The 12,334-nt window shown below is 40.0% G+C and overlaps 1 protein-coding gene across 4 annotated transcripts; it reads right to left on the reverse strand.

Annotated features, from left to right (window-relative positions):
- Positions 1-966: 966 nt before the first annotated feature.
- irgq1 (immunity-related GTPase family, q1) lies at positions 967-9,395 on the reverse strand. 4 transcript variants are annotated; one of them, XM_046846847.1, is made up of 6 exons: positions 9,131-9,395; positions 7,327-8,061; positions 5,307-7,179; positions 1,939-2,039; positions 1,278-1,352; positions 967-1,186 (listed from the first exon to the last, which is right to left on the reverse strand). In XM_046846847.1, the coding sequence occupies exons 1-3, from the start codon at positions 9,142-9,144 to the stop codon at positions 6,438-6,440; spliced, it is 1,491 nt and encodes a 496-aa protein (XP_046702803.1). In that variant the 5' UTR covers positions 9,145-9,395; the 3' UTR covers positions 967-1,186; positions 1,278-1,352; positions 1,939-2,039; positions 5,307-6,437. The 4 variants fall into 4 exon arrangements, with proteins under 4 accessions (XP_046702803.1, XP_046702802.1, XP_046702805.1 ...); XM_046846846.1 differs by having other exon boundaries at positions 1,503-2,039; XM_046846849.1 differs by lacking the exon at positions 1,939-2,039 and having other exon boundaries at positions 5,514-7,179.
- Positions 9,396-12,334: the final 2,939 nt, after the last annotated feature.

The following is a 12,334-nucleotide window of genomic DNA, read 5'->3' on the forward strand; positions in this document are numbered from 1 at the left end:
GCATTTAGCATGCAACACCGATGCGAAACTTAAAAAAAAAAAAAAAGACTGGAGGTGTTGAAGAGCAACTAAGAAGTGGTCTTCCACAAACATGCACTGATAAAGGAACAATTGAAATTGTGCTGATATACATAGGTCACTATAGAGACGTTTGGGACACCCTGGACAGTAGGAAGGACTATTTACAAGTGAAGAGCATTCAAGACAGTTATCAGTCTTTCCACCTTCTTCCACTTTTCCAAAGTCAATGACACTCTGACTGGTCTGTCTCTACGCAGCCCCATACGCAGCAAGCTACGATGCACTGTGTGTTCTGACACCTTTCTATCATAATCAGCATTAATTTTTTCAGCAATTTGTGCTAAAGTAGCTCTTCTGTGGGACTGGACCAGATGGGCTAGTTTTCGCTCCCCACATGCATCGATAAGCCTTGGACGTCCATGACCATGTCGTCGGTTCACTGGTTGTCCTTCCCTGGACCACTTTTGGTAAGTACTCACCACTACAGACCGGGAACACCCCACAAGAGCTGCTGTTCTGGAAATACTCTGACCCAGTCGTCTAGCCATCACAATCTGGCCTTTGTCAAAGTCACTCAGGTCTTTACGCTTGCCCATTTTTCCTGCTTTCAACACTCTGGTTTTGAGAATTATTTTTTTTTTTTTTCAAATTTGGAATTTTGCTTTTGAGAATTTGCTGTCTAATAATCACACTCTTTGACAGTTGCCACTTTCATAATCAATGTTATTTAGATTCACTTGTCAGTGGTTATTATTGCGGAGTAGTGTAGATCATGCTTTCATATGGCCAAATAGTAATCATACAATTCAAATCAGTGATCTTAGAAAACACTGTGGCCTCAATCCAATGGAAAGCCAAAGGTTTTAAATGCCATGGACCTTCATTTGAATGTTAATCTGTTTGGAAATGGAGACAATAAAAAAGAGGAACATTAATACACTTGTGTAAACATACAATACATTTATTCTATTATAGTTTGCAGCTATTGCTTTTCCTTTATTTTTTAAACAATCACAAATGGAAATAAATGTTCACTTCAAGGAAAATATGGCAAATGTCTCTTTGGTCTCCTTGAAACTTTATCACCTCACCATATTCACAGGGCACAAGCACAGTACTATTGGAGGCACATTTCTGCCAAAACATTTAGTAGTAGTGCAGATAGCTAGATAAACAATTTAAGAGGACAAATTACAGAGATTAATCCCTCAAAAGAAAGAAAAAAAAAAAAACGTTCCATCTTCTTTTATAGTTACCTCTTTTGTCCTCAGTCATCTGTTTTCCTGCTGCTTTCAGCTGGTACACAAGGATTTTAGTCTGTAAAGGGGAGTCTGAGAAAAGAGTGCTTAATTCAGAAATTAAATTAATTTTTTTACTCAGAATTCTACAAAGAAATCCCCATAATGACAACGTGAAAGGAGTTTGTTTGAAATCTTTGCGTTTACATATTAGAAAAAAAGAAAGCAAGAAAAACTAATTACTTGTTCAGTTTAGGAGACCGTCTTATTTTCCCTCTCTTATTTAGTATTGCTTTTTAATAAATTAAAAGTACTTCTCATCCGATTACTCAACAAAAGTCAAGTCTGTACAGTCATGGGGAAGAAATGCAAAACATAAAACAAAACTCTTCTATTGTTCACAGTCCACTATTACTCTCCACAACAGATGTCTATGGAGCATTTAGCAAAGTGGATCCATGCAAAGCAGCTGGTCCAGATGGCATATCGGGACGTGTGCTCAGAGAATGCGCTAGACAACCAACACAGGTCTTTCACTGACATTTTCTGTCAATGGCCCAAGCCATGGCTCCTACATGCCTGAAGACTACAACCATCATACCAGAGCCTAAGCACTCAGCTGCAGAATTCAGCTGCCCTTGTTTTATGAAGTGCTTTGATTAACTGATTCTGAAATCACCTCACAGTGGGCCTGCCACCTACACTGGACCCACACCAGTTTGCCTAAACAGGTCGACAGAGGATGCAGTTTCCACAGCTCTTCATTCAGCCTTCAGCCACCTGGATAAAAACAACACCTACATCAGAATGCTGCATTTATGCATTTTTTTTGTTAAAATGTTATGCGATGAACGGGAGCGCGGCGCTCCCGGCTTCAACTCCTTACCGAGCGCGTGGGTAAGGAAGGAACACGGCTCTCTCGGTAAGAAGCGACGCGCGCGCCCGGTAAGGAGCACGGCTCTCTCGGTAAGGAGTTAAAGCCGGGAGCTTCAGAGAAAGCGGCCGAGAAAGCACCTGCCACGCCCCCTTCGGCCGTTCACGCTTGAGACTTTTCTGTCCCTCGTTTTTAGTTTCGGGTTCGGTTTTGGATCTTCCGGGTTTTTTTTCCGGCTTCGCGCCGTGCCGCCGGTCGCGGTATTTTTTTATTTCCCTATTTTTCCATTTACAAACTCTCTCTCTCTCTCTCTCTCTCTCGCTCGGCTTATCTCCCCCTCGGCATCGCGGACGTAAGTTTTTTCGGACACTTTGCTTTGTGTGTTTGTGCGGATTACTTCAGCCTGATGGTCATAAGTTTTCAGAAACTTAGTTACTGTTTTTTTTTCTTCTTTTCTTTCCACATGTGGACTGAATGTGAGACGACACGGTGCAGCCGCTGTTTTTTTTTTTTTTTTTGACCGATCTGTGTGTTTATAATGTTGGAGAATATAATAAAGGTTTGTATGGAGAATGGACGGTGGTTTGTATTGTATACTGGTGAATCTCTGCTGTTAGTAGGTGCACTTATGCCTTTTGTTGTTAACAAACGTATGTACATTTTTATAGCATGCCTTCATCAAAACAAATCGCGGCAACGCTGTTGTGTAAAAAACCCTCCAAAAACACGTGCATGCACATTCTCATTTATTAACCCACATCATGTACATAAAGGAATTTCAAGCACGTTAATATACTGCCGCCATTTTGTTTTCGTTTATCTCGATCATCGGTTACCTCGATGCTTTTTGGCCACCCCCTACGACATCGACATGTCGACATGTACGACATGTGTGTGTGTATATATATATATATATATATATACACACACACACACACACACACACACACACACACACACACACACACACATACATACATACATGCATACATACATACAGTGGAACCCGGTTATCTCGCCCTCGGTTACCTCGACAACCCTATTAAGTTGACGTTTTTGAAGTGGAACCGCCAAATTCTCGCTTTTTCTAAGCATTTTTTATCGGTTATGTCGACTTTTTTTATGTCGCCGAACCCTAATATCTCGAGCACGAAAAATTTGCCTTCAAAAATCAAGTCTTACAGCTGCTACAGGTGTTGTATTGTATACTGGTGAATCTCTGCTGTTAGTGCACATATGCCTTTTGTTGTTAAATGTTATGCGATGAACGGGAGGCGAACGCGAACGTGGGATGAGCAAAAGCATAGAATGAACACCGGCAGGATCGGGGGGAATCCGCGGTGCGCTTTGGGAAGAAAAGAGCAGCCGTTGAGAGAGTGCCGGTGGGAAGACACGTACCGGGATACGCATGCGCGATAACAACGACCGCCGTGAACCAACATATACCAACAATAACGGACGGTGAGAGTGTGGAAGTTTAAATAGGAGCTGGTGATGATGCTAAACGAGCGCCATATGTGCGCGATTGAAGCCGAGAGCTTCAGAGAAAGCGGCCGAGAAAGAACCTGACACGCTGAAGGGGGCCGAAGGGGGCGTGGCAGGTGGATTCCTGACAGTTAACAAACATGTATGTACATTTTTATAGCATGACTTCATCAAACTAATCGCAGCAACGCTGTTGTGTAAAAAATCCCTTCAAAAACACGTGCATGCACATTCTCATTTGTTAACGCACATCGTGTACATAAAGAAATTTCAAGCACGTTAATATATTGCCGCCATTTTGATTTTCGTTTATCTCGATCATCGGTTACCTCGGACATCGACATAACGGGTTCCACTGTGTATATATATATATATATATATATATATATATATATATATATATATACACACACATACATACAGTATATACACACACACACACACACACACACACACACATACATTATATATATATATATATACACACACACACACACACACACACACACACACACACACACACACACACACTAGGGGTGGCACGGTTCACAAAACCCACAGTTCAGTGTCCTGTCCGACTGATCACTGAGAGGTTGCTTAAATGCTGCGGACAGTAGAAGTTGTTTCCTAACCGGCTCTCTCCTGTTTGTGCTTATCGACACAATGGCGTGATGTCTTCTCAAATGAACTGTCTTATTAGAAGTGTTGCCATTAGCATATTGAATGCATTTTGCTCAATGCTTGCACACAGTCACAGTTCTATCTACTGTTTTATTTCCATTGTCATCATAAGTAACATGAAATCCAAGATGTTCCCACACACCGGATTTAAACGACGGCGGGCGCATCCGCCAACTCCGGGCAGCCTTCATTATCTCCTCTACTTGCAGCACTCCTTACTCAAATTTTACTGTCTATATGTATGTTCACGCGAAATTGTCTGAGGTGAAACTGAGCATAGGGCTACATTGCGCATGCGTCGAACCGTGCGACGCACACACGAACCGAATCGAGACAAGCGAACCGAACGGTTTGGGTGTTTTTCCATGTACCGTGCCACCCCTAATATACACACAGACACACACAGTTAAAGATGTGTTTGGTTACAAAGTAAGACAAACAAAATGTTCAAAACTAAAATAAATAAGAATTGGTTTCTATAAAAGTTACAAAAGTACAATACAATAAATAAAACAATCAATATGGTATTCAGGGACAGCAAATAATAATAAATTAATAATAATAATAATAATAATAATAATAATAATAATAATAATAAATCTAGTGGCCTTTACACCCCTGAAAATTAAACTTGGGCAGTTGCACATATTCAGCCCACATTCATCATTCAAATGATCACTGAACTGTTATCGCATTAGTTTTGAAACACAATTATTAGATTTGAAACACAATTGATTGCACCCAAATCCAAGTAACAAGTAACAACTTTTACAATACTTGCATAAATGTACAAAATACAAATGTATACTTCAATATAAATATAATATAAATATAATATAAATTCAATAAATCCCCCTCTTAAAGAGGGCCTACTGTTTTATTTCTCCCCTCTGAATTTAACAGGAAAAAGCATTACTGTAATATTACACAACAAATACTTTCCCCACTGTTTAAACAATATGATTTTCATAACATTATATAATGAAGTAGGCAAATACAACACTTACTCTCTGTAATTATCAGTAAACTTGAGACACGAACAAACTCTAAATCAATCCTCATCAATCGCTGCAACTCACAAACACTAGCCTCTGTATACTACTCCCCTATAGAATACTGCTCTAATACAAGTGAATATTTATCCGATTTTTGGCGTTTAATGGAGTTTATATCACTTATAGCTCCCAAATACACAAACTATATAGTACCCTCACCTAAGCGAGACTTCCCCGGTGCTCTCGCGAGATTTCCTCTCCGCCGCGATCTTGACTCACTGAAACCTTAAAGCGCCAGTGTTATAATGCGATTACATGGAGTGAGTTGTCAGTTTACATACATTGTAAAAGTATTCCTCATAATGTATGATGTTCGTTTTTATTAGCCATTAATATTAGCTATAATAATTTTTATTAATAAGACATTGTCATATTATTAATTTTGAAATAACTTGCTGTTATTACTTGCTGGTTAATAACATTAATATTGTTGCTGCAACCAGGGCTCAGGATTGAACTGGAAACACTGGAATCATACCCACTGACAGATATTTATTTAATAAAAATAAGTATCTAATTATATTTACAATGATAATCACAATAATCATTATCATCAAGATCAGCGACAACAAAAGAAACAACAGTAGGCAGACACTGCTTGCATTGTATTGTACACTTTGGTGGAATAAAAACCTTGAACAAATCAAACAATCAAAGTGATAAAAGGTGCTTCATGAAAACAACAACACAATAATTGTGGACATGTGGTCATGGATATGCAACTACAGCAGGACAACCTGGAAATGGTAAGCAGCACTTCCTTTAATGACTTATTAGTCTCTATTTTTCTAAGAGATATGTCTGATTATAAGTGTAACTTGCAAACCCAGTTACTGTGATATGAGATAGTTTGTAGTGTCACAGATGTAGGTTGTAAGAAGTTCAAAACTACAGGATAAGTTACAGTTTATGATCAATTAACAGTGGTATTGTAATTGAAGAGACATTCTGTTGCTATGCTGCATTTTAGCATATGCTTTTAAGTATTTAAGTGATAGTCATAAGCGTTTCTCCCTCACTTCACATTTTTCTTTTATCAAAAGGTCCACAGTCATTTAAAACAAATCTGAGGCATTCAAGCAGCTAGAGTATCTGACAACTACTCTGTGCTTGCTTTCTGTTTCTCACAATTTTATCAACATAATATGCAAAAGCACTTCTCCTTATAGTGTCCAGGTTACAGCCCAATACACTCTCAAGACCGACAAAGTCTAATTTTTTTCTATCTAAGCAGTTTACGAGGAACAATTGTGAACTGTCGACTTCTGCCCTCTGAAGTTCCTCAGCACATTGGGCTCGAAGCCCATCCAGAATTTCAGTCTCAGAACAGCACAAATCTTTTTGAGCTTGCAAATGACAGTCAGTCTTTGTCTGGACAAAGGTGTACTGCTTTCGTAACTTTTGAACAACTCTTGCAAGGTCTATGTGGTGTGCCTTCTTCCACTCTGTCACAATAAGCACATAGAAATCAAAATGGTCCAAAGTTTCTGTCATACTCTCCAATGAGTTTAGTATAATGTTCTCGATACCAGACACAGCCCAAAATCTGACATTTGGGTACTGAGGACTTGTTGCTGGCATTTCAGTAAGTACTGAACAAAAGGTATCATCCTGTTGTCTTATTAGACAATTCAGAAGAGTAGTTACTCCAGATCCTGTCTCCCCTAAAATAGCCACATCAAGCTGAAAGTGATCTAGAGCCTCCAATGAAGTTGTCAGTGTGTCAGTTACATTTGAAACATCAAAACATCTGCAGAAATCTTTTAGGTCCAATACCTCCTTATCATTGATTTTTCCACTCTGCAGGGCATGTAGCTTCATGGTCCTGATGTGTGCAGGTGTGTGTGAGAGAGACAAAAAGAAATGAATTAGTTGTCTAGATTTTGCATGTGCCGTATAATTTTTAAATCTTTAAGTGGGTTTTTTGTTTCTTAAATGCAATAAAATAAATAAATAAATAAAAAATACTCACCTTTGTTTTCTTCTATCTCCACTGAACAAATTCACCAGGAAAAGAGCAAAAACTTTTTTTTTTAGTTCTGGAACCTCTTTCTTAAAGGTGTCCATAAGTTTCTGCATTTCATAGTTGAGTGTGTTATGGGCTGATACTAAGAAGATATGGGGGTGCAGGTTTTTCTCTTCTAAATATTTTAAGCATTCATCCCTCATTTCACTTAAAACGCCAGTTTCTGTAAAGTTATGTTTTCTACTTTGTGCACGCAGATCACTGTCTACTTTTGTTCTAATAACATAAAAAGGCTTGTTTTGTTTATGTATTTCATCAATCAGAAGCATGTTGTTTTCTCTAAATCGTTCAGATATCACTACAAAAAACATGTCATAGAGGTTGAAGTTCATTGTCTCTACATAACTCTTAGATGTAAAAGAGGGTGTACCCATTCCTGGTAGATCCCACAGTCTCACTTGGGAACAATTTGGATGTTGATACACTGCAGGTTTCATTGTGGTCTCCACAACTCCTGTTGGTGCAGCACCTTTAGCATCAGCTTCCAGTCCAAGCAGAGCATTGATGAGTGTAGATTTTCCTGAGCCGGAATCTCCTGTCACAGCAACATCCAGCTTGAATTGATCATACACTTTCAGCAAAGTCATAAACTGTTGAGGGATATTCTCTAGTTTTGTAGACTGGATTGCCTCAGTGATTTTGTTGATGTATTCCTCTGGGATCTTTTGTGGTACTGTAAATCTTTTTGGGAATAAAATGAAGAGCGTTTCATTAGAATCTGAATTCCATAAACGATAATGATTGATTCATCCTTTAATTGACTGATAGTTGGTTCACAGTGATGAGGATGGACAAGATTAGAAATTAGTTTATTAGAGGGACAGTGCATGTAGGACATGTTGGGGAACAAAGAGAGGCCTGATTAAGATGGTTGGAACATGTGCAGAGGAGGGACATGGGGTATATTGGTAGGAGAATTCTGAGGATGGAGCCACCAGGAAGGAGGAAAAAAGGAAGGCCAAAGAGAAAGTTCATGGATGTGGTGAGGGAAGAAATGAAGGTAATTGGTTTGAAAGGGGCAGATGTAGAGGACATGGTGGTATGGAGACGAATGATGCGTTGTGTCAACTAGGGATGCACCGAAATAAAAAGTCTTGGCCAAAACCGAAAACCGAAAAAGAGGAAAGAAATTATGCCAAATATTACCATTGCATTTATGGCTATGACTGTGTACTAACCTTACCAAAATCAAGGCATTTCAATTGCATACATTAATATCAAAGTTTCAAAGAATAAATCAATTGCAAATTATGAAAATATTTATTTATAGCACATTGCAACAATGCACAGGATAAAATAAATTTAAGTTCAAACTTTAATGTTTAACTTAAATGCACTCATGTGTACATTAAATAATAATGTAAAGGCCCTCTGGCCTGCTGAAAGGTTGTAAAATTAAATATGTTCTTTCATAAAAACAAAGTGCATTCAGAACATATGCAACTGAAATTTTGAAAATACAACAATACAACAATATCACTGGGAAACTTCTTGCCTTTTCAAAAACGGAGTGTGCATGCTCGGAGGGGGTTTGTTTGTATTTGTAAACAATTGTTTTATTCAAAAAATAATGCAGAGGTCATTCATACAAATTACACTACAGTCAGCAGTATAATTTTAGTCGTTATATAAACAAATAATCGCTGGTTTTTACAGCAAAAAGGAAGAAAAAAAACTACCTCAAAACCCAATGTAAATAATTGAATAAAGAAAATTGGATAATATAAGCACAAAGAAAAGTGCTACTCACCCAATGTTTTCCATTTTGCCGGAGATCGAAAGTGAAACCAAACACTGGTCGTTTTAGTGGCTCATTAAGGGAGAAGCCTTTTAATATACTATTAGAACCATTATTTTATTGAGAAAGTGTTACTTTTATCATAAAAACCTATAGTCGTTTGCCGAACAATATGTAAACCTACTGAATCCCCTTTGGACTTCGACTGAGTGACGCTTTTGTGACTCCCGACGTAAAAATGTGAAAACACCCTTCTGCTCCTCCCCTTGTTCACTCTCACGTCACGTAAACACCGAAAACTATTCCGACGGCGTATTAGGGCCACTATGGGGAGAAAAAAAAAGAAAGAAAGAAAAAGAAAGAAAACAAATAAACAACCAAACAAAAAAATACTGAAATGGGAGAGACAGGAAATTTCCGAGTTTCGAACTCGAAATTTTCGAGAAAACAAAAAAGAAATCGAAACATCGCTGCTCCTGCAGCATATCAAGCATATCAAGATATTCAGCATATAACAGCATATCAAGATATACGATACAACTATGTGCTTCCAACTTGGTGACGACAATTTGGGCAAGGCACACACGTGGGTGTGATGGTTAGGTGTTTGGTACATACTATGTTTATTAGCCTGGTGTGCCATACATGGAAAAACGGTGACATTTAAATATAAATGTTTAATACAAATATCAGATATAACTGTCCGAATGCATGTGGTGTCAACCAAAATGAACAGTATTTCAAATAACATGAAAGGAGAGCCTTCTAAATTATAGAACATCTCGTAGTACTGCTATATCAGCAGATTTCTCCACCCTCATAGAAAATCTTCTCCCATTAGGGGTCGCCACAGCGGATCATCTGTCTCCATACCACCCTGTCCTCTACATCTGCCTCTTTCACACCAACTACCTGCATGTCTTTCTCTCACCACATCCATGAACCTCCTCCTTGGCCTTCCTCTTTTCCTCCTTTCTGGTGGCTCCATCCTCAGCATTCTTCTACCAATATAATTCATGTCCCTCCTCTGCACATGTCCAAACCATCTCAATCTCGCCTCCCTCACCTCCGTCACCAAAACATCCTACATGCGCTGTCCCTCTAATAAACTCATTTCTAATCTTGTCCATCCTCGTCACTCCCAACGAAAACCTTAACATCTTCAGCTCTGCTACCTCCAGCTCCACCTCTTGTCTTTTACTCAATGCCACTGTCTCTAATCCATACAACATCGCAGGTCTCACCACAGTCCACCACTTTCCCTTTGATTCTTGCAGATACCATTCTATCACAAATCACTCCTGCCACTCTTCTCCACCCACTCCACCCTGCCTGCACTCTTTTCTTTACTTCTCTAACACACTCTCCATTACTTTGCACTGTTGACCCCAGGTACCTGAACTCCTCCACATTCTCCACCTCTTCTCCCTGTAACCGCACCACTCCACTGCCCTCCCTCTCATTCACACACATGTACTCTGTCTTACTCCTACTGACTTTCATTCCCATTCTCTCCAGCGTGTACTTCCACCCCTCCAGGCTCTTCTCAACCTGTTCACTACTCTCACCACAAATCACAATATCATCCGCAAACATCATAGTCCAGGGAGACACCTGTCTGACCTCGTCCGTCAACCTGTCCATCACCACTACAAACAGGAAAGAGCCCAGGGCCAATCCTTGATGCAGTCCAACCTTCACGATGAACCAGTCTGTCGTTCCTACTGCACACTTCACTGCTGTCACACTGTCCTCATACATGTCCTGCACCACCCTCACATACTTCTCTGACACACCTGACTTCCTCATACAATACCACAACTCCTCTCTTGGCACTCTGTCGTACCAGGGGCGTAGCCATCATTTTAAAAGTGGGGCGACGAAATGTGTAGTGTTACCTGTTTTTTTTTTCATCCACTAAAAAAGTGAGGGGGACGAATTAACTTTTTATAAAAAGTGGTCCCCCGCGTAATCTACGCCCCTGTGTCGTTCGCTTTCTTTAAATCCACAAATACACAATGCAGCTCCTTCTGACCTTCTCTATACTTCCCCATCAACATCCTCAAAGCAAATAAGGCATCTGTGGTGCTCTTTTTTTCCTCAGCATGAAACCATACTGTTGCTTACAGATGGTCACCTTTTCTCTCAGCCTGGCTTCCACTACTCTTTCCCATAACTTCATGGTGTGACTGATCAACTTAATTTCCCTGTAGTTACTTGCAGTACATCCTTCCCTGCTTGGTCCCTCTGTCTGGCCAATCGGTACAAATCCTTTTCTCCTTCCATAGTGTCCAACCTCTCATACAGCTCCTTATATGCCTTTTCCTTGGCTTTCACCACATCCTTCTTTACCTGCTGCCGCATCTCTTGTACTGCATACGCATCCTGCTTACTTTTCTCATCACCCTGTCTATCCCACTTCTGTTCTGCCAACCTCTTTCTCCTTATGCTCTCCTGCACTTCCTCATTCCACCACCACGTCTCCTTGTCTTCCTTTCTATTTCCAGATGTCACACTAAGTACTTTTCTAGCTGCCTCGCTCATCATTCCTGCAGTAGTTTTCCAATCACCCAACACCTCTTCACCACCACCAAGCCCCTGTCTGACCTCTTCCCTGAACCTCACGCTACACTCTTCCTCCTCCTTCAGTTTCCACCATCTTTTTCTTCTTTCAGTCCTCACTCTCCTCCTCTTTTTCTTCGCCTCCAAAACCATCCTACAGACCACCATCCAATGCTGTCTAGCTACAATGTCCCCTGCCAACACCTTACAGTCTTCAATCTCCTTCAGGTTGCATCTCCTGCATCGAACATAGTCCACCTATGTGCACCTGCCTCCACTCTTATACGTCACCCTATGCTCTTCCTTCTTCTTAAAATAAGTGTTCACCACTGCCATTTCCATCCTTTTAGCAAAATCTACTACCATCTGCCCTTCCACATTCCTCTCCTTAAGGCCATACCTACCCATCACCTCCTCATCACCTCTGTTCCCTTCACCTACATGCCCATTAAAGTCTGCCCCAATCACCAATCGTTCTTTCCTAGGTACACCATCTACCACTTTATCTAAGTCACTCAAGAATCTTTTCTTTTCCTCCATTTCACAGCCAAATTGTGGAGCATAGGCACTGATAACATTTATCATCATCCTTTCAACTTCCAGCTTCACGTTCATCACCCTATCAGAAACTCTCTTCACCTCCACTACACTCTT

Source organism: Silurus meridionalis, chromosome 4 (assembly GCF_014805685.1).
Source record: "Silurus meridionalis isolate SWU-2019-XX chromosome 4, ASM1480568v1, whole genome shotgun sequence".
Classification (NCBI taxonomy): domain Eukaryota; kingdom Metazoa; phylum Chordata; class Actinopteri; order Siluriformes; family Siluridae; genus Silurus; species Silurus meridionalis.